This window comes from Thamnophis sirtalis, unplaced genomic scaffold (assembly GCF_051295495.1).
Source record: "Thamnophis sirtalis isolate CommonGarterSnake01/CBP01778 unplaced genomic scaffold, rThaSir2_p1.2 scaffold_1, whole genome shotgun sequence".
Lineage (NCBI taxonomy): Eukaryota > Metazoa > Chordata > Lepidosauria > Squamata > Natricidae > Thamnophis > Thamnophis sirtalis.
In genome coordinates, this window is record NW_028261381.1 from 93,015,059 (window position 1) to 93,041,929 (window position 26,871).

Consider the following 26,871-nt stretch of genomic DNA (forward strand, 5'->3'; position numbering starts at 1 on the left):
AGTGCTATAAAGCTATTGCTATATTTCTGAAAGGGCCCAATGGCCATTAATATATCAGGGATGATCATTTACCTGATAAGATCCAAGGGCTGTTCCTTGTAAAACCTAGGAAAACGGGCCCATTCCCTATGTAATGTATATCTTTCATTTTCACACTTCGGATCATTTGACTTCTTCCAGTACTGACACTGAATCAGCATGAAAAGAATAAAGAAGAAACAAAATACATCAATAAATAGCAGCACAAGTTCTCCAACAATACTATTGCCATATGCAAAATAACCCTATGGGTGTCTATGTTTAATAGGAAGACATTTTCACACCCATAAAGAAACAAAATGTATTTATTTATTTATAGATGTATATACGGCTGCTCAACTTATACTATGTGATTCAGAAAGACAAACAAATGGAAATAAAAATAGATAAGAAAATAGAGCATACAACAGAGAAAGCAAGTGACACACTTCTATTTGAATATCAAGTTGTGGTGAGAAGCAACATTCAGCTATTCACATAGCATGAGAAATGTTTATGTATTTTGTCATTTCTTAAGAAATATAAGGGATGTGGTGGCTCAGTGGCTAAGAAGCTGAGCATGTCGATCAGAAAGGTCCGCATTTCGGCGGTTCAAATCCCTAGCGCCGCGTAACAGAGTGAGCTCTTATTACTTGTCCCAGCTTCTGCCAACCTGGCAGTTTGAAAGCATGTAAAAATGCAAGTTATCTTCCCTTTGGTGGGAAGGTAACAGCGTTCCATGCACCTTCAGTGTTTAGTCATACCGACCACATTACCATAGAGACGTCTTCGGACAGCGCTGGCTCTTTGGCTTTGAAACGGAGATGAGCACTGCCCCCTAGAGTCTGAAATGAGTAGCACATATGTGTGAGGGGAACCTTTACCTTTTACCTAAGAAATTTAGAGAGACTTTCTTCATCTTAAACAGTTATGTGATTCTGAATCAATCAAAATAGAGCTGGAAGGGACCTTGGAGATCTTCTAGTCCAACCTCTCTGCTTAAGCAGGAGACCACTTCAGACAGGTGACGGTCCAATCTCTTCTTTAAAAATTCCAGTGATGAAGCACCCAAACTTCTGACATCAAGCACATATAATTATTACCTTATAATACAATATAAGGTAATAATTCCTTTCAACTTTTTTGAGAGAATATCAGAATAAGACTGTTCTCCAAGCTAATTATATGTATTGTGTTTGTGTTTGTGTGTGTGTGTGTTTTAAAGGGAAAATACAAATTCCTCCAGCAAGTGTTTATTGCTTGCCACCAGAGGGCAATATAACACTAATCTCTAATCCTCTAATGCTCTTATCATTATTTCATTCTACAACTATAAATGGATATTGTTTTTTCTCTCCTTCCAATTTCATTTTTTCTGATATATTTATATTGTATATATTTATATTCACATATCTTTAATATAAACAATTCCATAACAATATTCACAATTATAAAAAAAATAGATACAGGCCTATTAGAAACCAAAGACAAATGTATTCAAATACAATTTACAGAGAAAGACAAGTAATTTCTAGGCAAATACTAGAAAATAAATGAATGCCTAAAATGCCTACATCGTGAAGAGGGTAAGCAGCAGAGTAGGTGCCATTACTGAGAAGTCTTTTGATTCCAAACTTCCTCTTCCCTTCTTCTGTTCCATATAGGCACCTTGTTAAAATATAAAAAACCTAGAAGGGGAAAGAATTCCATATTTAAAATTATTCCAATATTATTTAAATGAGAATATAAAACTTTTCTTCATCCTCTGGTGAAATTTAACATTAATTTTGATTAGTTACTCATACTAATTATGTCATTAAACTCTGAGGCTCTTTCTAAATATTTCTTGCCCTTTATAAGAGGAAGCAAGTTTTTCCTAAGATAAATGTTGGTTTGCAAGAATGTTATTGCTTTTGCTGTTTTAGTTTTCCAGTTGGGAATCTAAACAACTGAATAGCAGCCACACCACCTTGTTTTTCCAATATCTTTGTGAAGAAGTAGAAAAACAGTATGACTCTCCTATTAGGGATATAGTCCTTGACTTACAACCACAACCGAGCTCACAATTTCTGTTGCTAAGCAAGACATCTGTTAAGTGAATTTTGCCCCATTTTACAACCTGCCTTGCCATGGTTGTTAAGTCAATCACTGCAGTTGTTAAGTTAGCAACATGGTTATTAAGTGAACCTGGCCAAATGGTAGCAAAAGGGAATCCCATGACCTCAGTATACTGCAGTCATCATAAATACGAGTAACCAAGTGTATGGATTTTGATCACGTGAACCATGGGGAAGCTCCAATGGTCACAAGTGTGAAAAACATGCCACTTTTTTCAGTAACTTGGAATGGTCACTAAATGAACTGTTGTAAGTCCAGGACTACCTGCATTCATTTGACCACGTACAATTGTGTGCCGGTTACAACTCTGCAAACTTTCAAAGAGCTGGCTTGTTTGATGATGCTTCTGCCTTTGAAGCTGCTTGGAACAGCAATGCTCCTCTACACTTCTGAAGGGCCTAGCGACTTGCAACCATTCCATTCAAATAATGAGAAAAGACAGGAAACACATCAATGAAATAAACTGGCAAAGAGTACTATCCTTGGAAAAAAAATTGCCTAAAGTGCTGGCTATCATAAGTCTGGAGGCTATGGCAGTGTTTGGCAACACAATAAGAAAGGCATTTAGCTGAGAATTCACCCTGCTGAATCCTCCCATATTTGGGCCTTATGCAATTGCTGAGTCATCCCTTGTACTTTAATTCAGGGTGAGTCATATCATTTAAATACAAAGGAAAGGCCGTTTCTGGCTAGAATAACCAAGGGAAGTAAAGCATATGCCATTTTATGATTGGGGTGCTTTTTCTCAAATGATTCTGTGTGACAAAACTAACCAACCACAAGCTAACAACGCTACAGCATTAGGGGCAATTTGACAGCCGTCCCCACAGGCATATGTTGTGTTAGGCAGCATGTTGCCATCTAAGCCACAAGCTGACTTATTGTATTACACGATCACTGAATTGGCAAATGAAGTACTCACTATTCTGTTTCTGACAGATGGGGAGAAAAACGTATTCTCATCTTCAATGAGGTACAATTCCTGTCTTTCTTTGCTAAATGGCGCTGTAAAGTAGTCGGGTTCAGGGTGCATCACAATCTCTGGTAGCCTAAATGGCCAGGATATGCACTCCAAGGGGTTCTCCACCGGGCAAGGAATATCATTCTCCTTGATGGGCATTTTGATGTTGAGCACTTCTGCATATGTGATCAGAATTTCCCACGGGGCGTGAATCTTCACAAAATACGTTTTGCCATTTTCAGACTCCTGCAAATGAAACAGTAAAGGCTTGATTGTAAACTAAGCAATTTGCCCTCCAAAGGTTTGGTAACAGATACAAGGTCTAAGAAGTTGGACAACTACCCTTTTCATGCCCATGTAAAATCAGGAAGGACAACGTCCTCTGAATATTTACAGTGTTCATGAGTGTTCTATTTTTCTCCCAGCACATATTGATCTTGCTATTCTTCTAGGTGATTCATCCATACTTGGATAAAGCTTGCAGCATTTCAGAAAGAGTCCAAAATGAACAATTCCTGGAACAGCCAGGATGAAAAAAAATTGGGAAGGGGAGGAGCAATCTAAAACATTCTGGGACTAAAAATGAAAAATTTCAAACATTTCCTGCAATCAGAGGTGGGTTGCTGCCAGTTCGGCCGGTTTGGCCAAACCGGTAGTGGAATCTAGGCCTGGGTTGCAGAACCGGCAGCAACCCAGGCCTGAACACGACCCTGAATTGGTTCCCTTGCTGCTGCTTGGGCATTGCCATTTTGAATTTTAATGATTTTGTGTGCGCAATTCACTGTAAATTGTTCTGCGCATGGGCAGACAACAATTTACATAAAATAGTGTATGTGCATAGCATGCATCTGGCACATGCATGCACACGTTACACAAGGGTTGCGAATTGGCAATAACGCTGGCAGCAACCCACCCCTGACTTTAAAACTTTACTAGTATACTTTTTAGAATCCAAGGCAGAAAAAGTTAGTCATGCTTAAATCACTAGGATTTAAATTAGTTATCACTAATTTCATTGGAATTATGGAAAATGGAAGAAAACAACAAAGACTAATTTTCAGCTATCTGGATAAGTATTGACTAAGGAGATATATAGATGATGATGATAGATAGATAGATGGATGGATGGATGGATGGATTCATATGAATAAGATTTCAAATTATTTCCTTTTGATTGCACCCACAATCTGAAAATAATTTCAGAGCCATTCAGAGTGGGTGGAATTACTGATACATAGTATGTTAAATATTTACTTTATTGCATTTTTTTAAATTTATTTATTTATTTAATTGTATTTTTGTATATTTATTGTATTGTTTTTATTTTATTTTATTTTATTTATTTATTTACTCACTCCCTTTGGAATGAGCTGCCCCTGGAACTTTGCATAATTCCTAACCTCCAGTCCTTCCAGCGTGCCCTAAAAAATTGGCTTTTTCAGCAAACCACCCTGGCCTGAATAGAATAAATTAAATTATTAATTTTAAATTGTTAATTTTAATTTAATCCTAAATTTGATTTAAATTGTCAATTAAAGGTTATTGGATTTCCTACTTAATCTTTTTTAACTTTTGTTATGTGTGTTTTTATGTTGTATGCCACTTTGAGTCCTTTCGGAGAAGGGTGGCATATAAGTCCAATAAAATCAAACCAAACTCACTTACTTACTTATAAAATTTATACAGCTACCCACTCACTTTCAGTGAATTCTGGGCAGTTTACCAAAAATAACATATTGAAAATTGAGAACATTAAATAAAAGCAAGTTGGCTAATAGCTAAAATCAAGGTGGAAGGAGGGAGAAAAAGCAACCTTGTACAAAAAAATGTTACAATTTTTTTCTCAATAATCAGCTTTCCATCCTTCAAAGCAAAGGCCAGAAAACATTGAAAAATGCCTGTTTTTGCAACATTGTAATGTTCAACATTCCATTTCTTTCATGAAACCTTCCATTTATGTCCAAATATTTTTTTGTCCCTGCAGTTCCTGGTTATGTTCTTAGCTATTCCTATTTCTTTGAGATTTTAGCAATATCACCTGATGGTAAATGGACAAAATTTCATCCAGTTGAAAAAAATACTTATAATAAGTTCCATCCTGCATGGAATTCTCTGTAATCCAGGATAGACATAAAAGTATGATATAGAATTATGCAATCTCCCATTAACAAAAAAAGAATATTAATGCAATATCTCACAAAACTGAAAAAGACATAGATCAATTGTGGAGTATCCTTACATACTATAGTTCAGCGATGGCAAACCTTTTTTGGCTCACGTGCCATAAGTAGGGGTAGTGCAGAGAGGGTCGTATGTGGACGTGCCACACTCATAATGCAATGCATGACACACACACACACACACACACACCCAGTGTGCATTTGCGCACTACAGGCGCTCCCCCCATTTTTTGCATGCTTCCCCCCCCCCCCAGGCTCCAGAGGCTTTATAGGAGCCTGGAGAGGGTGAAAACAGCCCCTCCCGGAAGCCCTCCAGAGACCTTCAGGGAAGCCTCCTGGGGATCCCTGAAGCCTCCGGAGCTCGGAGGGTTGTTTTGAGCAGTCTGGAAGCTTCAGGGACCTTCAGGAGGCTTCCCTGAAGTCTCCAGAGCAGTCAAAATGACCCTCCGAGCAAACCGGAAGTCACTTCCACTTTGCTTGGAGGGTCGTTTTGAGCGCTTCGGCGGCCTCAGGGATCTTCAGGAGGCTTCCCTGAAGCCTTTGGAGCAGTCAAAACGACCCTCTGAGAAAAACCGGAAGTCCATTTCCAAACTTCCTGTTTGCCCATAGGGCCGGTTTTTTGAGCTCTGGAGGCTTCAGGGAAGCTCATGAAGCCTCCGGAGGGCCTTCGGGGGGCGGGGGAGGTTCTTTTCGCCCTCCCCAGACTCCTATAAAGCCTCTGAAGCCTGGGGAGGGTGCAAAATGGCTTTAAAAATGGTGAATTCAGCTGGCCAGTGTGCGCATGTGCGCTGTCCAGCTGACAGGGCAGCACCTTGCGTGCCCTGACAAATGGCTCCATGTGCCACCTGTGGCACGCGTGCTATAGGTTCGTCATCACTGCTATAGTTGCTTCACGGAGAAACTTGCTAGTTTTATTTTCTGATTACCATCTTCTATCTACAATGATAGCAGTATAAACAAACAAATCAAACATGCTGTTCAGCAAGCAAAGATCCCACTGCCCCCTATTTCTAGCGATTGTATTGCAAAAGTATTGCTCAATACTTTAAATCATTTATTTTAATCACTAACAACCCACAGTAATTCTTACCTTCTTATCTTCAGTTTCTAGTTCCAGACCTTTTTTTACTAGATTGCTCTCAAACGTTCGCCTTCGATCCTGAAAAACAAAACAGACAGTTGTTTCCTTTGATTCAACTAACATGAGTTTTAATGTACATCAACTTCTAAACATAGTTCTTTTATATCATCTTTATTAATTATGTTACCTTTTTCCAGATCAAACTTAAAGGAAGCCCATACAAAATATGCACCCAAAAGTATAAAAACAAGTAAAATATTAAACACATTGCTGGCATTTTAATTTTGCTGACAATAAATTACTGCAATAGGAATGAAGAAATGGAAATTCTTATGAATGGATTTGCATCAGGAACAATATTTTTCTTTCTTTTCTGTTCCCTTAATGGGTGTCTGGGTGTGGCTGACCTTGAGCAAGTACATTGCGGTGGGTGCTGTTGGACTATAGATATTTCTTACAATGGTACATTATGTTTTCCAACTGAAGGCTGCTGGGTTTCCATTGTGTACATTGTTTGTGTGCATGCATGCCTTCAAGTCAAGTTGACTCTTAGCAATTTCCTGGACTAGCCCCTGCAGGTTTTTTTGGCAAGATTTTTGGAAGTGGTTTCCTAGGGCTGAGAGAAAGTGACCCAGCTGGCTTTGTGCTGAAGGTGAATGGTCCCAGTCTCTTGGTTTTTAGCCTAGTGACTTAACTAATGGGTCCTCTGGTTTAAACTGAGTCAGATTTTTTCAAATCATCTTCAATTTGCTTTGGCCTTATTTTCTTTGGTACTGTTCATTGGACCTTCCCTTGTGTGGATTTTTTTTCCATAATAATTTGTAAGAAGGGTAATGTTCCACCATTCTGTATACATTTTCAAACCAAAGCAAACAGTTCTACAAATATTGTAATTGTCTTCTCTTCATTCTCCCAAGGAAGTTTCTGCAGACATCCTAGGATTATGGGTGTCAAAATGGCACCCATAACCCTAACCCTAACCCAAAATATATCACATGCAGGCCATGCCCACCCCAGCTCTGCAAATGGGAAAAACGTCACAAAACCTCATGTGACGGCAACGTGACACGGCGAGTTTGACCCCCCCTGTGCTGGATTATAACTCTTCATCCCTAACCATCCAACATGGCCAAGAATTTTATTCCAGCAATTATGATGGATACCAGTTTGGGGACAGTTTCTCTACAATGTCTCTGTGTCCAGCAAGAATTCTAAATGTAGCATTCCTCTACAAATCTATTTGGGAAGCTATTCTGTGTATATCACAACAAATTTCTGATTTAAAACTCTATAAGTTATACTCCCCTGATTTTGTTTCTTTCTATACATGCTTAAACATTTGTAAAGTAAATCTGATGAATTAGATTTAAATTAGATTTAAAATGCAAACTTTGAGCCCTCAGAATTTATGTTTTAGATACAACCAACTGTTCACTAGCAACATAAAGCTTATTTGTGTTCAGTGTTTTTTGATTATCACTGAGTTCACTCATTTTATTTTATTTTTTTAAAATATTTGTTTATTAAATTTGTTTGCCACCCATATCACGACAATGCAACTCTGGAAGACTTACAACCTTAACATGACTCCATAAATATATGAATAAATATATAAAGTCACAATAAAACTACAATAAATTACAAGATATAACTAAAGATGGGGAGGAAGGAAGGAGAATATATTGGGGGAGGTGGGAACTGCTATTATTTGATAGCCCATCTCCAGTATGAAATACCCCCCATTGGGGCTCCAAGTTAACTAGCTAAAGCTAGATCTTCAGACTCTTGCAGAAGGTCAGGGGAGTAGGAACTAATCTCACTTCGGGGACCAAGATGTTCCAAAGGGCTGGGCCATGGCAAAGAAGGTTCTGGACTTCAGCTGGAATTCCTTGACTGCTGCCATCTGCAGTTTGCCTCCTCTGTTGGCATGGGTGGGGCAGGCCTGTCACTTAGATGTGAGATAGTTCCTCAAGTAACCTGGAAGTCATGTCATACAGGGTTTTATAGGTAATAACCAACATCTTGTATTGCACCCAGAAGCAAACCAATAACCACTGCAGCTCTGGAGCAGTGGTGTAACATGGGTCACTCTAAAACTGCCCATGCTGCCACACTCAGCACCAATTGAAGCTTCCAAATGCTCTTCCAGGATAACCCATGTAGAGAGTATTTCAGAAGTCCTAGCATGAAATGGCCATGTTGTGTATGACTGAGTTTAGGAACTTCTGATCCAGGAGAAGCCACAACTAGCACACAACCTGAAGTTGTGTAAAGGGTCTCCTAGCTATAACTGCTGCCTGCTCTTCAAGCAGGATCTGTGAGTTTACCCCTATGTTGTGGACCAGTCTGTCTTGGGTAGTTCCACCCCATCTCTGACTTATTATCATCCCCAACCATCCCTAAACTTCCAATCATTCTGGAGAGATGACTGTAAAGATGTACTTGACATCATAGTCTCATGAGTATTCTGTTTGTTACACACTGAATTGGGATTAGGGGAAGGGGACCTTCACTTGCATTGCGCTCAAGAGAATACAACACAATCTTGTTTAGCCCCTCTTTGACATAGTCCCACTTGACACTTTTACGTGTTTATTGTTTTGAGACAAAAATGGTGCATGTGTGGAGCAAATATATATGCACCTATACACCTGCAAATGAATAAAAGCAACAGAAATCAGTGAATCCAGATCTCTAAGGAAGAAGTCAGTGCAATCATCTCCCAATTAGATCCACATCCCTCCAGGACGGTATCTAGTAGATGGGTCCAGGCCAGGGGTGGTATTCACTTACTTTACTGGTTTGCAAATGTGAGTGCGCATGCATTCACTCATCTGCTCGGCCTTCAGTGCATGTGCTTTGGCTTGAAAACATGTCTACATAGGACAGCATACAGCTGCGGAGGGAAAGTGGGTGGCCACCCACAATTTCTTCTATTGGTTTGGATGAACCAGTCCGAACTGGCTGAATACCACCTCTGGTCCAGGCAGTGATAAACTTTTCATTGTAGGAGGGGACGTTCCTGGGACTTTTTATGGAGCTTACAGCTGCAACCTAATAAGCAGAGAGAGTTCTAATGGAAGTAGTTAAGACTTGTTTAAATAGATGTGCTCACACACTGCTTACAAACCAACAGTGGCAGCGGGACTATTTGGTTCTTTCTACTTCCTACAGTGCTAATAACAAAGCAAACTTCAGTTGCACTGATTCCCCATGGAGAAAGAACAAAGTACCTGCTCATTCCTAGCCCATAGACAAGATGTGCCAAAATAGGTGTCGTATTGTGATATGGAATAACTATTTATTGGTGCTTATAAAGCAAATTAAAGACATCATCTTTTATAGGCATGTCCATCCTCAAAATAATATTTAACTGTGATTTTTAAACACTAGTAAAGTAAAACAAGTTTTTGAATACAGTGGTTAAAGTTCTAGTGAAAATTTAATCACCTGATTTAATCTCAAAGAGGTCTATTCATTGCTTACATCACAAAAAAGAAATATAAAGATACCATTTTAATTTCAAGGTTTCTTATACACTGATTTTCTTTGGATAAGCCTCAAAAATCTTCTACTCCTTGATTATTTAAGCATCCATTAAATAAAAAAACACTTTCCTTTGATAAATTAAAAGCATTATATTTTCCTATACAATAGCACTGTCTGGATTGCAGATAGATACTACTTCATTAGTAGAACAATATATGATCTGTGAGACAGAATTTTTCGTTGTTTAATTGCTTCTATTTGGGATGGAATAAACCAGGACTGCCAATAATGGCTTCCTTGAATTCTTGTAAACTTCTACTTGTGAAATCAGTGATAGTATCTAACCAACTTAGGGTTTTGCCAGTTCCTTTTTCAACTGATTTTGCTTTTTTCAACCATTCCAATCATTTTCTCTCCAAAAAGTCTTGTTTTCACATTATGTATCCAAAATATTTCATTTATTCAATGAATTTATTTCATTATCCTTCAAATAAGCTGACAGTTTTTACTTCAATGTAGATTTATTTGCACTTGCTATCCAAAATACTATTCAGCACCAGAATCCAGTCATTTTCTTTCTTTAGCCTTTATGTGACCAGATTTCACGGCCATGTGTTATGGCTGAGAAGTTGACGACACTTACAATACTTGCCTTCATTGGCAACTGAAAGCCTCTTCACTTTAATAGTTTGTCCAGATTTGTCAGTCTTTCTCTTAAGAAGCAGATTATTTAATGCTTACATTAAATGCTTACAGTTATCTCGATCCTTTCCAGTCAGGCTTCAGACCTGTCTGCAGCACAGAAACCGCTTTGGTCACGTTGACCGATGATCTCTGGAGAGCCAGGGATGGAGGCCACGCCTCCATCCTGGTGCTCCTTGACCTCTCGGCGGCTTTCGATACCATCGACCATGGTATCCTTCTGCGACGACTGCAGGAGGTGGGGGTGGGAGGCGCTGTTTTACAGTGGTTCTCCTCTTACCTCTCGGACAGGTCGCAGTCGGTGTTAGTTGGGGGGCAGAGATCGACCCCTAGGCCCCTAACGTATGGGGTGCCGCAGGGTTCAGTCCTGTCCCCCCTTCTTTTCAACATCTACATGAAACCGCTGGGTGAGATCATTCGACGGCACGGGATAAAATACCACCAGTATGCGGACGATACTCAGTTGTATCTGTCCGCCCCGTGCCAACTCAACGAAGCGATGGATGTGATGAGCCAGGGTCTTGAGCTGTTAAAGACTGGATGGGGGTCAACAAACTTGTGCTCAATCCAGAAAAGACTGAGTGGCTGTTGTGTTTCCGTCCCACAAATTGGCCAAGTGTTCCATCTCTCAGGCTGGGGGGTCAAACTGTACACCCCTCAGACAGGGTTCGCAACTTGGGAGTCCTCCTGGATCCACAGCTGACCTTCAAACATCATTTGTCAGCTGTGACCAGGGGGGCATTTGCCCAGGTTCGCCTGGTGCACCAGTTGCGTCCCTACCTGAACCGGGAGGCCCTCACAACAGTCACTCATGCCCTTGTGACCTCTAGGCTGGAATACTGCAATGTGCTCTACATGGGGCTGCCCTTGAAGAGCATTCGGCGACTTCAGGTAGTCCAGAATGCGGCCGCGCGAGCGATCGTGGGTGCACCTCGCTTCACCCACGTAACACCTATCCTCCGCGAGCTGCACTGGCTACCTGTTGATCTCCGGGTGTGCTTCAAGGTGCTACTTATCACCTACAAAGCCCTTCATGGTACTGGACCTGGGTACTTGAGAGACCGCCTACTGCCAATTACCTCCACTAGAACGATACGATCGCATAGATTAGGCCTCCTCCGAATTCCATCATCTAGCCAGTGTAGACTGGCAACTACCCGGAGGAGAGCCTTCTCGGTGGCTGCTCCGACCCTCTGGAATGAACTCCCCGTGGAGATTCGGACCCTCACCACCCTCCAGTCCTTCCGCGCCGCTCTAAAGATCTGGCTATCCTGGCTGGCCTGGGGTTAAGAGTCTAACCACCCCAATTTTTCCTTCCAGGACAGATGTTAAGTTAAATTGCAAAGTCAGGAAGACCTGGTACAGCCATTAGGCATATGCAAAATGGTTTCACTGTGTTTTAGGTGCATCTATCAAAGGTGAATCTTCTTTTGCATTTGAAACAAAGCAATCTGCCTTATGAAGAATTGAGATGGGATCAGTTCTCAAGCCATATGCTACCCATATCTAGAAAATCACTGTGGAACTTAGATACTTCTACACTGAAATAGTACAGTTACACCAAATCAGTAATGAAAAGGTACCATTCTGTTTTTAGACCTCTTTTGATGGAATGATTCAGTCAAATCCCTTTCAAGCTGAATAATTTCCTAAAATTAGTGGCCACTTACTGCTGTAGTTATAAGTTGAACCTTAAATGCATATGTGGATTCAGAGGTGCTACAAAAATTGTACCATGGACCCTATTTAAATACATTGCCAATGGAAAATAGCACTTTATAGCTCTGAAGGGGATCTATTTGTTGAAAGGTTGCAAAATTTATTTTTAGTGTTCAAAACTAGTTTTTCCATCCCATGTTTTTTCTCCCATGGAGAGAAAAATGACTAAACATATTAAAATAAAAGGTTCATTCAGCATATTAAAGTAAAAAAGTGCACAATATGGCAGTTGTTTTAAAATCTGGTCCTTGTTAAGAATGGTCATGTCACATTGCATACACACACACTTTTTAAAAACTTTTTAAAAAGTTTGAACAAAAAGCCAATCAGATAGGTAAAAAATGGCCAGCAAGTTCTTCAGATATCAAATTATTAAAGTACATAATCTTGTTCTTCTTAATCCAACAAAGCTCAGAAAAGCTTTAAGGGAAATACCAAAAATTTCTTCAAGTTTGGTTACTCAGAGCAAAGCATTTTTCCAGAAACTTTTCAGGAGAATTTAAGTGCTCCATTAGCATAATATGAATGTAAAATAGCAATAGCACTTAGACTTATATACTGCTTCATAGTACTTTTACAGCCCTCTGTAAGCAGCTTACAGAGTCAGCATATTGCCCACAACACTCTGAATCCTTATTTTACCCACCTCAGAAGGATGGAAGGCTGAGTCAATCTTGAGCCCATGAGATTTGAACTGCTGAACTACAGCTAGCAGTCAGCTGAAATAGCCTGCAACACTACACTCCAACGACTGTGTCACCTCAGTTCTTAATAAAGTACAAAAATTTCTAAAACAAGCCCCCAGCATAGATTTCCCCAACAATGCTTCCTTTGTTAATCAACATAACATTGCCAAGTCCTGTGCTTCAGAAATATAGTATAGTACAGAACAAAAATATATTGAAATAGGTTTTATGGAAAAGAAATTCACTATACAAATGTTTTCTCACTAATTATGTAATTATTTAGAAAAATTCTAAAACTTATGGAACATTCCTTCCCCAGAATCCCAAAAGCTCTCTCCTTTGGGATTCTGAAAAGCCCTTAAGATTTTACTATGGTGGAACTGGATAGGTACTTAGATGATTCCACAAATGTGTATTCCTCCCCTCTCAGAATTTGTAATTTTAGCTTTTATGATATTTTAATATTGATTGTATATATTTGTTTTTTAATCTGATGTCTGCCACCCAGAGCTGCCTTTGGTGAGATGGACGGCTATATAAATTTGATAAATAATTATTTCTTCCCTAAGATAGCTTGCAAAAATAAAAATAGACCATCCAACCATAAAATGTTGAATAACCAGCAATTAAAGAAATAGAGCACTGATACGAAACAGTTTTGAGAAACAAACATGGATATTTGATTTAGGAGGAATAGTTTTTAACTTTTTTTAAAAAAAACAAGTTTCCTCATGAACAAGTAGGCCAGCATTTCTCAGTCTTGGGTATTTCTGGGAGTATGGATCTCAACAAACACTCAGAATTCTCATCATTTGTCAAATTGGCTATGGAATTCTGGGAGTTGAAGTCCAGATTCCGAAAAATTCCCAAGTTTGGGAAATCCTGACTGAGTCAAAGACCAAAAATTGTTGTATAAGGATTTTTTTTTGTTTAATTATATCATCCTATCCTTTATACATGGTTTGAATAAAGATAAAATATAAATATATACCGGGGGCGGGGGGGGGGGACACTTTACATTAGGTATATTTACTTTTTCAATGATTGTATGTGCAAGATGCTTCCATATTGTACAAAGTTTATAGGATACATCAGTTATGAAACTAAAAAAGATGCTATTTTTCTTAAAACAGCAGCATAAACTATAACAAGAAACTTAATATAATTAAATCAGTGGTGGGATTCAGCCAGTTTGCACCTATTAGGGAGAACTGGTTCTTTACTTTCTAAGTAGTTCAGAGAACCGGTTGTTGGAAGAAATCTCATTTTGTTCCCCCACCCCACTTTACAGAGGAAACATTCTGGTGTTGTTTCTAGCCTAATCTTTATTACCCTACTTACAGAAACTGCCTCTCCAGTTAACCCTTGTTACATTGTAACAGCTAAGGCGAAGCGCCCATCGACCTGAGTGATGTTGAGTTGGCCACGCCCACCCAGTCACATGACCACTGATCCCCACCTACCCAGCTGGTCATCTGGGCAGAGAACTGGTTGTTAAATTATTTGAATCCCACCACTGAATTAAATGTACTACTCTATACTACGTAATGTACAAAATTTCACTATTCCCATAGAAAATAAAAGAAAAATAATGGGGGGAGAAGGAATAGTAAGGATTTTTTTTAAAAAAACCTTTTTCTTAAAATAAAAAAAAAATAGTCCTGTTAGATCAAACTGAAATCAAATAGATCTATTTGAGTTTCTATATAAGGAGCACACTCAGATGCCTTTGAGAAGCACTTGGTCAGAAATCTGAAAAGCTTGTGAGTACATGAAGTAATTATGACTTATGTGTCTGGTATTTGAATGATTTTTTCAATCAAAAAAATGGTATTCATACACACCCAGGGAATATTTTTCCCCTGTATGACTGGTGGTCACTTTTCTTTCCTATCCTGATGTTGCCCAGTGTTCTAGACTTCAATAATCCTTAGCCAGGGAAACGATGGGCTTTGAAAGCCAACATATTTGGAGGATACCATGTAAGAGAAAGCTATCAGAAACTGCAGAAGCATCTTTTAGCCACAGGAAGTCTTCCAGGCACCACCATAAATTTGTGTATGTCTGCAAAAGCATGTTCCAGCCACAGGAAATCTTAAATTGTCACAAAATACAGTACGTCAGGATGAAGTATTGTAACATGAAGCACCTTATCTAGATCAGGCCAGTGAAACTGGTGGCTGAGGGCCGGATGCATTACAGGCAGGCTACCCACCCACCCCAGCTCGACAAAGGCAAAAAAATGTCAAGATACATGATGCAATCGAATTTGACACCCATGATCTAGATGAAGGACTTTACCTTGCATAGTATATAAGAGATTGCTCAAGTCTGCAAGGGCTAAAGCAAACTTTGGCAGGAAAAAAATCTTTTTTTGCATGCAGCACAACTGGCATTATCAAACATGATTTATTTTAACATTACATCAACAATTACTTTAGAAAAAACTGATTCTGGTTTGTAGAGATGAAAGAGAATTAATTTCATTGTGAAGAGAACCCATTACAATGGTGTCGTGAGGTGGAAGGAACAGAACTCAATAACAAAATACAAGCAAAACTGCATAGATTTTATAACCAGGTTGTTGCTTTACATAAAGCAAAATTATGCCCCAAATTCAGAAGTCATAAAAGATGCTTACCGCTTTTTTTTCTCCATCAATTTTTGGGTCATCCACGTAAGTAAGTACAAAATCTACTCTCCGTATACCATCTCTGAAGAAAACAGAATCCTTGCTTTGGTGCCTCTTATCAATCTAGAGAGAACAGAAAGCATCACTATGTCAGCATCCATTGTACATATATTAAATATCCACATGTATTTCAGTTTTTTTCAAGCGTTCAGTTCTAGGAAAATTCTAAGGTCAAATAAGTTTAAATAACATTTATTTTCAGACAAATATTTGCAACACAGTTACAAAATATATTTTTCTTATATTTGCACAGCGAAACACGGACATGACTGACTTTCTTCATAAATAAGCAAGCACAAATGCAGAGACATTTGCCACAATGAAGTCACCCTGTTATAAAGGTATTTATTAAACAGTAACATCTGAAGCCTACACTATGACTCACACGTTCGCCATAGAATAAAGAAGCTAGTCAACATACATTTGAACGAGGACGCAGGGTTGCTACTTTGAAATGCTCTTTTATGTTGCAGAAGTATTTTAGTCCCAGTGCAATTTTGTACATTTCACTGTATAAAGTGACAACAAATAAAAGCAGAAAGCACAGAAGCAGCTCTGAAAATAAAGAGTAAGTGCTGTAATATTATAATTTAGGAAAACAAGATGCGGAGAAATGAAATCTACCTGACTGCAGATTTTATGGGAATGGAAAGTATTTACAATTGCACAGGTTTGGGGAATATTGTTTAAATGTTTGTTTTTAAATTTCTTACTTTCAAAAGGAGATTAGTAATCATCACGCTGTCATAAATTTTATAATTTATATACAGTATCTACCTAAAAATAAATAAATAAATAAAAATAAAATAAAATAAAATATAAAAGATGGAAACTTTAGGGGGAAAAGTCCAGAACAGTTTCTTGTCAGTCTTTCCTACCAATCGATACTTCAATATTCTCAGATGGCACTTCCTTCAGATACTGTTTCGGGGGATGGTGTTTAGAAAAAGGAAAAGGAGAAGGGAGGGAAAAAGCTTGAGTGTCATCAGGCTTTCTGGGAGCACGTGCATCACCTACATTGAGGAACTTAGGCTGGTTTCTAATGGTATTTGATTGGAAGAATAAATAGGGAAAAGGAATGATTGGGTCAAGACTTGTTGTTGAGGTTCTATTTAATGTAGTGGTCTCAAGGTACGGCTAGAAACCAGCAGATTGGGAGTTCTAGTCCTACTTTAGGCATGAAATTAGCTGCCAGTGGAGCAATAAAGGTAGCAAACTTTGGAGGCTGCCATTTTGAATTCTTTGAGAATTAAATCTGCAGAATCCAACTGGTCCAGACAGTAATGATCCATTTATTCCAAAGGATTGAATGTTCTGATGGAATATGCAGTTGGAGGAGTTGGGACAGCACAGTGGTGGGTTCCAGATCCTGTTCCAACTGGTGCATCTTAGCACCTCTGCGAGCCTCCACGATGCTCCAGCTGCTCAGCGGAGCATCACACAGGTGCTGTACATGCCGTGCACATGTGCAGAAGTGCTGAAGACTTAAAAGACAGGAAAGGAACTTGGGCGGGTGGATGGGCCCTCCAGAGCACCATATCAGAACGGTAACTGGTCCTCCAGGAATGCTCCGGTACGCCTGTACTGGGGCATACCGTCTGCAACCCACCACTGGGACAGCACCATAGCTTCCCAGGTGGGAGACAGCACAAAGAGAGCCTCAAAATAAGACACTGCACAGTTCCGCACTGGATGGAGGAGGGGGAAAGAGGTGCAGGATACCCTTCCCTAGAATCTCCCAGAACATATCTATTAGGTTTGAAGGTTATATATTTCATCTGAAAAGATTCTATCAGGTGTAAGCAAATAAAAAACTTACTGTGTTATCCTTAGGCTTAGGCCTGACAAATATATTGTAATAAAATGCTGCCTACTTATTTTAATGCTGTATGTATTTGTGTGTGATTATGGCTGTGGTATCTCCCCAATTCTATATTACTTCTTTGGATGTTAATAAAAACGGTGTGTGCTGATTTCACACTTAAGGTATCTGTATGGATATCAATGGCATGGTTTACCTAAAACCACCATGTTGGTGGTTTCTTACAGTAGGCTTGAGATAAGATAAAATAATCTTTAAGTGTTCCTGCAGCCCTTCTATTATTTGATCATGTTTGAGTAAATATAATACCTTACACATAAGGTAACTACTACGAGGCTAAGTATAGCCTACAGATGAATTTTGAGTTTGCAACCTCATATTTACTACCTAAATGGTTTATACCTATTTTTTTAAATGCTAGACTTTTCTAAATAGCATTTTATGTCAAGAATCATTCTAAAGAAAAATATTTTTTTCAATTGTGTCAAAATATATTTAGCAATTAAGGAGTTATCAAATAAGGCTGTTTCATGTCATTCAATAAAACAGGCACTATATACGCAGCTTTAGGATCATATCCTTTGACAGATATTGAAATCTTTTTAAATGTGTATGATTTTATATTTATTTATTTAAGTAAAATTCATTACTTCATCTTGTTCCCTATTAAAGAGAGACATCACATAATGAAGCTTGTTATCACTGCAGCCATCCAGGTGTTAGTGGTACAATTTGTCAATGGTTTACCCTGAGACGTCGTTTCAGGAACAGATTGAATCTCCTTCCAGACTTCTGGAATAACCAACAGGGTGTTAATATATGAGCAAACTCTCTCTAAAAAAAATCCCTAACACTACAACTTTGTATGATCAAGGGATTGAAGTAATTTTTTTCCAGACTATTGAATAAGTTCACAATCTGAAGGAAACAAATGGACAAGAAATGCCTGTGTAGGTCTTCAAGAAAAACCTTCCACCACCTGCTGTCCTCCAGATATTTATTTATTTTAGGAAATTTATATTGCCGCCTATTCCCACATGGCAACTCAAGGCGACTATGCTAAAAACGGCCAGAACCTGCAGACCTGCTATTTGGAATGCTTCAACACATCTGAAGGAAGCCAGATTAATGAAGGGTGTTGTAACATTCAGAATAGCCACCCACAGCCTTCTTAGGAAACGTAGAGTCAATGTTTTCAAAACTCCTTCATATTTATTATTCATGGATGAAAGTTACCAGATTGGGTCCAACTGGTGGCATTACAACAAAAATGAATGGTGTTCTGTCACAAGAATTGACATTGTCTTTTGAGGATCTGTTCTTTTATTTATAGACCTCCTGAATTATTTGTTTTACCTTTATATAAAGTTAAAGAAAGAAGTTACATAAGAAGTTGGATTCTTAACAAATATAAAAGATTCATTTTCTTATCCTATCCAGATTAAATATTTGGTAATTAATCCTTACAACAAAACAATATTCATTTAGAGCAGGGGTGTCAAACTGGATTTCTTCGAGTGCCGGATCAGCATTGTAGTTCTCCACCACAGACCGGGGGAGACACGGAACAAACGGTCTCCTGCAGCACTTTGCCGGCCAAAACAAGGTGCAGGGGAATACATGTGTCCCAGCCCGACACCCCTTTTTCGGCCTGGTCATCCTCCTGCAGCACTTTGGCCAGCAGAGTGCTGCAGGTGGTCATCTAGGCTGAAAATGGGATGCAGGGGACCATGCACAGCCTCTCCCAGCCCCATTTTGGCTGCCAGAGGCACTGCAGGCCAGTCTTTTACTATTTCCAGGCTGGCCCCACAGGCAAGATTTAACCACCCCATGGGTCGCATCTGGCCCGTGAGTCTTGAGTTTGACACCACTGATTTAGAGCTATACAATAATATTCATGTGACCAATATGGAGAAGTTAGATTCTTCAGAGCCAGTTTCCATGCTTTTAGAGTTATGCTATAATGCATCATTAGTGATGTATCGTGCCCTTTCTCTTGCAGGGTTAGGAACAGCTATACTGTAAGTCTTATTTTATTCCTGACCTTAGTTTTCATCAAAATGTGATACTATTAAATACTTGAACTTCTTTTATCCATAAATCCAGAACAAGATGTAACATGTCTCTTGCTACATGTATCAATATTTAGTACAAAGTGGCTTTAACTTCTGAGGCAGGAAAAGAATTTTGATTTAGAAAGGGGAACCTGATCTTGGATAAATCCCCATTTATCTCTCAATTAACTTTCACAGCTGTGGTTTTTTTTTCCTCCCTAAAATGATGAAACTCTGAAAAATGTGGCCGGGTCTGAATGTAGAAGTCTGGAGAGACTGAAGAAACCACATACTCCCAAATCTCTGCTATGAGGAGATGATTCATTTATTTGTTTTGCAAGGGGGTAAAAGAGCAGGAAAAGAGAGCAAATGCTATTTGTTTTTCCAAGTGCATGTTGCCAGTATATTGCTAGAAGGGTGGTAGGTTCATCAGTGTTTTTTTAATTGCAGTCTCATATATTCTTATCTAAAAATAAGTTCCACTATACTCCCAAAAAAATTATTCTTAGCAAACATGCACATTATTGCATTAATCCATATAACAAAACATTGTATACTATGAAATTAGTATATAGTTATGATCAGAATTATGAAAATCCAACATTTGGTACAATTGCAGAAGATGACATGGAGCATCCTGAAGATTTTAGATTCATTTTTAAGTAAATCATCCTTAAGCAAAATCTGCAGGAAAAACTCAATGAAACTGGACTTTTTGTATTGTACTGTCTCATAGGAGAAAATGTCATTATATTATTTCTGCAATACCACTATCATAACAAAACATGCCTTCCCAGATTAAGATCTTATATTAAAGAAAAGCTGTGAACACACATCACACATTAATATCCTTTTATATTACATATACAAAACAATGTAGCCTTTTTGTGCTGTTTGTGTTCTGAACGTTTTTCAAGATATTACAGCATAAACCAGAAGAATATGAATGTTCCTATTATACTTCTTTTTAAAAGAACTGCATAGTTTATTTATTTTGTTACATAAAAAGTTATACAAACCTTAATAAATGTTTTTCACCAGCCTTTCAAATATCGATTCATAAAGAGAACACAAACCTGGAGTAACTTGTTTTCAGAATTTACTTTCATTTTCTTTCAATATTATTATACTTTTCGCCATATATTATTTAAAGATAGTAATAGAAAAACTCTGCTTCCACATCAAAACTATGAGTTATATAAATGCCCCAAAAGACCCATGGCCAAAAATAGCATATTAGTAATAGAAAACATACATTAGTAAGATACTACCCAATGTGAGGAGGGAGCTGAAGAGGTTACTATGTCAGTATTAATTACATTTAAATTATTTGTAAAAGAAATGTACATTTTAGGTCTATTTTCAGAATAAATTGAGGTAATGAAAGATAGAGTTTTACCCTGATTTTTATTCATTAGAGATTGTTTACTTTATAAGAGTAAGCTACTTGCTTGGACTTCAGCTTTAAAACTATTCCACTCAGAATCCCCCTGTCCCAAAATATAAACTAAATCCTTTACTACAACTTACAGGGAAGTGATGTACATAGTTAACTTAGAGAATGCATGCAATTTTTTGTTGCTGTAGAAATGAATGTTGTGTTAATAAATAAGCCAAAGTTCTGTTAAAAAAGACCCAGACCCTTAATGTAAACTCATTCCAAAGCAAAACCAAAAACTAAAAAGAAAAGAAGAGAAAAGAAAAACAAAAATCTTTCCAGTTTTCAGTGTTAGGTAGACTTTTCAAAGATGTTTATTTTTCTGTATACAAGTATACATTTAGTGATTCCCCCCAAAAAAAACTCTTCCAGTGGAAAATATTAGAGGATTATAGATTTGGTGAGGCAATCGGTAGTATTTAAGCAATCACCCCTGATCAAGGTATTATTTCAGAAATGTAGAAGCCTACCCAACTGGTTTACTTAACCTCTAATCTTTCATCCATGACTGAACTGTACTTTCTCATATAACTGGGAATTCTTGTAATTGAAGTTCAAATCTTTTTCAGCCACACTGAAGAAATCTGCTATTCACAATCTGCTGACTTTTGAAACCTAATTTGGTTCTTTGAAAAATGTTAGGAAAACTGGAAAAATATTTTTCCCCCTCTGTCTCTCTTTTCTTTTGTTGCATTTTGGCAAACAGTGCAACACAACACTACCCATGCAGGAATATATAACCACTTCCCCTGTAGCTGCTTACCCCTTGAAGGTCAGAGATGAGCAATGTGGTCTCAGTGGTACTTAGGCCCTGCCAGTGGCATCATGGAGAAATATAATGCTGTTAGTGTGGTGCAAAAGCAGCAGGATGCTTATAAAAATGCAGCAACCATAACATTCTGTGGCATTTTTTTTTGCTGTTTGCAATACTGGTGAATATCTATAGCTCAGGTATAGGATGAGGGTGATGAATGATTCCCAGTTTAATTCTTAAAACAAAAATGGATCACTTAGGCCATTTGTCATCTTTTACTTGTTTAGACAAGTAATTTACTTGTTTAGTCTAGTAATAACTTATGCTTCAAATGGATTTTCTCTACTTTGTCAAACATTTAGGATTATAATTTTTTAAAGTTCGCTACATAAAGGAATGGCTCAATAATATATTTTGGAATTGATAAAAAATTTTGCTATGGTATTTTTAAGTTGGAATGCAATCCATACTACCATACAAAATGGAAACCTAATGAAATAGGTTTTAAGAAGATGTTGAATTCAATACAATAAAGTTATTTACATAATTTAATGCCTGTGCTGTTATAGCAGTTAAACATAATGAAGTGAATTACATTGATATGCAATGGTGACACATTAAAAAAGGGAACAAATGATTGAGGTATTAGTTTTAAATATAAATAGGGGAACTGAAACAATAGCCTAGATATAGTAACTTCATGAATATGTATTGGGGAATATCTAAAATTTTATCAAACATGCATTTTGTTTTAGTGTTCTTTAGTAAAAAAAATTAAACTAGTCTTAGGTTATTAGTTTGTAATTAGTTTGAAAAACTTAAATAAATGATCATCTCTGTACAAACTTCCTTAAAATAAAAACATAGAGAATTTGTTGTAAAAAGCAAAATGTATACATTTGGTATACATATTTGGTAATCTATCAGAACTAATTTGAGCAACACCATTAAATATTATGAATAAAATGAATTATCCTAATATTTCCACAATATAAATATTTTGTAGAAATATACTGTAAGTATAATATATTTATATTATTTTCATAATATACTGTAAATATTTATATAATATAAATATTATATAAATTTCCATTTATATAAATGTCATTCTTTTATATTTTGATTTATCTTGTAGGCAATAGAAACTGCTGCTCATCAACTAAAATTAAAGAGCTAGAAATTCTTATCTTTTAACATTATTGTAAATGTGTATCCAGCCTTTATAGCCAAAAGCTATCCAATCTTGCTGTCCAATTCCCATTGCCTTATCCTGATGCTTAATTTGTCCACCTTAAACTAAAGCCATTCCTTATCTGCTTCCAACACCTCCTCCATTGTCTATTCCAAATTAAAACATGTCAAAACTGCTCCCTACTTTTTGCCATTTTCTCTTACTATCCATCAGCCCAATCTGCACCTAGCACAATCTTCACTGATTTGATTCCTTGATTTTTTCTGCTTTGATATTTTCCTTGCCTGCCATCTCTATTTTTTTTCCCACTCCTTTTCCCCACATCTTACTATGAGCACTGATTTGCATCCCTTTGCTAACTTCTGTAAATTACCCTGACTGAAACTTCAGGATAAGGTTTTTTTTTCTGTTGTTCTCGGTATCTAGAGTATAATATTTGAAAATTAATTCAAACCTTGCCTGTACTCTTTGGAAATTTCAAGACAGTAGTTTAAAATCTGGTAAGACGTTCTAAAACTCAATAGTTATAAATATTAACAAAAGTATTTAACCTTGATCATTCAAATCGCACTGTGACTTCTAAGTCTGAAAAATTGTGAATTAAGGAAACAAATTAGATATATAACTAGAATTCATTGCCTATGGTAATTACAAATACATGTAGAATTTGAGTTGTTTAAAGTTTCTCACCTTCCCTTTTTAATCCAATTATATAAATGTCATTCTTTTACATTTTTATTTAATTGTTTTAGAATTATGTAATTTATATTATCATATTCTAGTCAATAAGCCCTTCTATTTATATCATTTCCCACAGCCCTGAATGAAAAGAGGGTGCATAAGCAAGTGTGCAAATCAAAGAAATTTCTATTATGTGGTTCCAAAATGAAACAGTAAATGTTAATTTCAGGGCATGTTGAGGAGTGTATACCATGGGAAAGAGATTGGCTAATATAGTGATTAATGTCAGAAAATGTGAGGCTTCTTCAAAAGTTAACCCTCTTCCATATATAAACTCTGCATTGACATATGGAATTAAACTTGTAAAAAGAATCAGATCATGGCACACAACAGAATTATGCTGTTTGCAGAAGACAATATTGGCTAGTACTATTTTTCTGTTTGCCTTCAAGACCAATTCTAGTTTCTTCTTGGACTGTATCCAAAGCATGTTAGGAAATGCTTAGTTCCATTTCCATAATTAGAAATGTTAATAGATTTAGGTTGATTTAAAAAGCAGACTTATTTTCAAAAGTTGGTGAAAGTTGATATAACCTAGAAGTTGATTTTTGTTAAGGAAGAAGAATTGAGGCTGCTTCTAATGATATTTGCATGAGTGGTTCTATTATTATTACTATTATTTGGAAAGATTCACAGCCTTTGGGGCTAGTTAGTAGCTCAACAGCTCAAGTCCGAACCAGGGACCTAGGAACTGTTAAGGTAACGTTGGAGGATATAAGCTGTTCCAAGTAGGGTAGTATTTTGTAGAATCAGAATGTTCAGGTCTGATAAATTTAAAATTTCCAAATATCAAGGTAGCCCTTTGGATATTGCTCCAAGGGCTCCAATTACAATCGGGACAACACACGGTTTCTTTTTCCACAGTTCCTCAACTTCAATTTGCAAGTCCCAGTACTTTGTGATTTTTTCTTGCTGTTTACCTTCAATTTGTGCATCTTCAGGTATTGCAATGCCAATGAACCGTACTTTTTTTCTTTTCAACTATTGTTATGTCAGGTGTGTTGTGGGCCAAGTGCCTGTCAGTCTGAATTCTGAAGCCCCACAGGATCTTGACTTTCTCTAAAACCTTCTGAACCTGATGTTCCCAGTGGTTTTATCTGTGCTCAAATCCAAACTTTTGGCACAATTTCCAAGGAATGATCTTAGTAACGCGGTCATAGCGTTGTAGGTAGTCAGTCTGTGAAATTTTGCTGCACCCACTGATCAAGTAGTCGACTGTCTCCTCTTTCTCATTGCAGAGGCGACATTTGCTGTTGATGGTAACATGTTGAATTTTTGCCTTATTATTATTGTTGTTGTTGTTGTTGTTGTTATTATTATTATACTTTATTCATTAAACATGAAACTAAACTGAACATTCAAATATGCATCGCAAATACTATTGACTGGTGCTAATAGTTGATATGGGTTGCTGCCAGAGTCCTAGGTATCAACCAAGTACCTTCTTAAGATGTACAATGTTCTGAATAATGTAGTTTTTTGCAGTTCTGCTGGTGTTATTGCAGGAAGCTGCAAATTCTTGATGTGTTTTATAAAATTATTGGGCATGGTTCCAATAATCCGCGATGACAATGGGTATCACTGTTTTATTTTTATTTTTATTATCTTAGTAGCTCTTACAAGTGGAATTGTCTGAAATGGAAGGTTCCATAGACAGGTATGAACAGGAATTGGATACATAAGAATTAGTTTCTCCATTCTTTTTAAAAGAGACCCAGTCCAGGCTAAATGGTTCCATTCCAAATTAGCCTGAAGCAGAAAAAAAATCTTTCCTATTAATGGGACATGAGTTTACCAGTCTGTTTTTAATATATATGATGGGGAGAAGTAATTAAAATGTACCCACTGTCATTTTCTACTCAGGTTAGCAAAAGTTGGCATAGCTTTGGTCTAGGTTTTTTAAATCTAAGGATGGCCTAAAAGTAACAGGAACACATGAGAAATGATTTAACAGTATTATCTTAACTAGTTAAAATGTTGTTTAGTGGACACTTATATGAATATTAACTCAAATTAATGGAAAGAATGGAAAAATGAGCATGAGATACACACATTCCCAAATTGATTTTTTTCCCCTTAGCAATCAAATGTAGAAAATAAATACAATATTGCAAATGGTTAGCAATGAAAAAGCTGAACAGTGTTACAGGTCATCTATTCTCATTAATGATGCTTTTAAAATACAATTTAGTACTTCAAAACTCATTCTGGGATAAAATTTAGATCCTGTATTGGACACTTACTGACAATTAACTTGATATTGTTTTCAATCAGTTATGCATGTAGGATTTCTTTCTGACAAACCATGGAGGTAATAATCATAATAAAACATATTTTAAAACAGCTCTGCTCAATAAGGTCTGCTCCAGATGTATTGGCTTGGAATTGAAAGAACTGAAATCTTTTTTGAAAAGCAGAATATTATGAATGGTTGCTTATCAGTGTAGCTACTGGTAGATTGCAAACTGCTAATTATATTGTGCTGGAAAGTTAACAAACATAAAATTCTGCAGGGCCACAACCAACAAGAATGCACAATCTTATTATTATAAATATATGTTTAAATTGTATTTTTAAAATAAATACTAATTTTAAAAACATACAAATATGGCTTGAATGGATAAGGTTTGGCAATGTTTATAATTATTATCAAGAAACTTCCATCAATATCCAATCTCATTTTATAAAACCATTTATATTTACAATAAAAGCTTACCTCAGAATTGCCAGGAAATTCTGAATCTGTATTTGATGTACTTTCAAACAAAGGTCCATTACTTTCTTCTCCTGAACAATATAGAAAAAACATATGTTTACTTCTTATGTTTTCTATTTTAAACATTGTTTTCATTTGCTTATGTAAGATATATAGACACACACAAAAACCCTTTATTCAGCAAGCAAACATCAAGTTGCACAACATTATTCAAATAATGCAACCGTAAAAGGGATTAAATTTAAACTTTAACTATAATTTTCAAGTGCCTGTGAAAAGGTCTACACACTTGCCAACTTTTACTTATTTTATTATAATTTCTTTATTTGCTGTGAGCCACCCAGATCACTGGAAGTTGGGCTGCATACAACTTTAATTAATTAAGAATTATTATTAATGTCAAAATGACTGGGACAAAAGTAGTAGGTTAATGTCCCAGATAAAAATATTCTGTAACTGCACAGTACCAATACTGAGAAGCCATTCTCCTAAACAACCAATAACAACT

The 26,871-nt window shown here is 37.0% G+C and overlaps 1 protein-coding gene across 6 annotated transcripts in view; it reads right to left on the reverse strand.

Moving 5' to 3' along the window:
* The window catches only part of ANO5 (anoctamin 5), a 72,327-nt gene that overhangs the window by 24,097 nt on the left and 21,359 nt on the right, over positions 1-26,871 (reverse strand). For 2 of the 6 annotated variants that reach the window (XM_087719000.1, XM_087719007.1), the window contains exons 2-9: positions 26,364-26,434; positions 21,724-21,771; positions 18,216-18,260; positions 15,596-15,709; positions 6,368-6,436; positions 3,059-3,343; positions 1,593-1,706; positions 73-188 (exon numbers count right to left, since the gene is read on the reverse strand). In XM_087719000.1, the coding sequence (XP_087575126.1) occupies positions 73-188; positions 1,593-1,706; positions 3,059-3,343; positions 6,368-6,436; positions 15,596-15,709; positions 18,216-18,260; positions 21,724-21,771; positions 26,364-26,434 (862 nt within the window). The remainder of the gene's footprint in view (positions 1-72; positions 189-1,592; positions 1,707-3,058; positions 3,344-6,367; positions 6,437-15,595; positions 15,710-18,215; positions 18,261-21,723; positions 21,772-26,363; positions 26,435-26,871) is intronic. The other 4 variants (XM_087719018.1, XM_087719014.1, XM_087719022.1 and 1 more) reach the window with 3 other exon arrangements.